This window comes from Microcaecilia unicolor, chromosome 12 (genome assembly GCF_901765095.1).
Source record: "Microcaecilia unicolor chromosome 12, aMicUni1.1, whole genome shotgun sequence".
NCBI lineage: Eukaryota > Metazoa > Chordata > Amphibia > Gymnophiona > Siphonopidae > Microcaecilia > Microcaecilia unicolor.
Genome location: NC_044042.1, coordinates 70,101,759 through 70,102,982, shown reverse-complemented (window position 1 = coordinate 70,102,982; position 1,224 = coordinate 70,101,759). Strand labels below are relative to the sequence as shown.

The following is a 1,224-nucleotide window of genomic DNA, read 5'->3' as shown; positions in this document are numbered from 1 at the left end:
GAGAATTAGGTGGAGGGAGACGAGAAGGTGAGATTCAGAGCAGGAGAAGGCAGTGGACAGAGACCTCAGAGGGAGAGGAGACGAGACAGCTCAGAGCAAGAAGGGAGACATACATACCCTGGGTAATGAAGAATAAGGGACTGTGAGTGAACCCGAGTTCAGTTGTCATGGAAGGAGGACAATTAACCAGGAAGGGAGCATTTCTCGAGCAGAATGGAAGGATTACCCCTCTCCTCCAGACCTGAGCAAGGGTGAGTACATCAAGAGCTAAACTACAAATCAGTTTAGTTTTCCTTGACGCTGTCCATACAGATCTATCATTTCCCCTCCGTCACACTGCTGTATTGGTCTTCCTGGACTAAGGTATTGGTACTGGTTCTATCTGGGCACACAGCTCTCCAGAGAGATCATACGTTCTTCCCTTTGCATCTCTGCTGCTGGTAGAGGACTGCAGAAAGGGGGTTCATTGGGCCAGAAATAAAGCTATCAACTGGCTTCTGATTTGCTAGAAAGGGGTTGAGCAATCCCTCAGCTTACCTCATTGCATGGGTTTCTCTAATAAAACAGGACTACAAGACCCTGCATTCATTGGGTTAAAGCCAAATTGAATTAACTGTTGGACAAACCTGGAATCAGTTAGCCAGCTTATATGGAGTGGACTCCCACATTGCAATGCCTAGTGCTGGTTGTTAAACGTTTCCCTGCAGGCTCGATGGGTTGGAAGATGGGTTTGATGTTGAGCATCTGCTGCCTTTTCCAACCTCTGCCAGATTCTCTAATGCTTACTGCTCTGTGATCTCCCACAGCTGCTCTCTCAGGGAAGCCAATGATCGCCAGCATGAGACATTCAGCCAGCAGCGCCAACCCAGTTCATGGTACAGAGAACCCCCTGGAACATCATGAGGATGGGCCCGTCTGGGAGCAGAACAACTGAGTACCAGCTGCCCTACCAGAGATCTCTGCCTGTGCCCATCTTCAAACCTGTGGACCTCAGCACCAAGGTCGAGTGGGTGGCTCCTCCACCAGAGCTGCCTAGCAGAATAGAGTTTAACAGGGCGCTGAGCAACTTGAGTGTTAATGGACTGTGCCAAGACAAGAAGATGATCTCTGAAATCAAGAGGGAGCTGCCCCTAGTCATTCAGCCAGTCCGAATGGAGTTAGGAAAAACAGGACTAGTGAGGTCCTTCTCCAGATCTATGTCTCAGGAGATACAGAGAGGCTGAG

The 1,224-nt window shown here is 49.4% G+C and overlaps 1 protein-coding gene across 1 annotated transcript; it reads left to right on the top strand.

Moving 5' to 3' along the window:
- Positions 1-213: 213 nt before the first annotated feature.
- Positions 214-1,224, top strand: LOC115481383 (telethonin-like). The gene is given in 3 exon segments (XM_030220472.1): positions 214-251; positions 807-862; positions 865-1,224. Coding segments are annotated over 3 exon segments (453 nt in total). The 3' UTR covers position 1,224.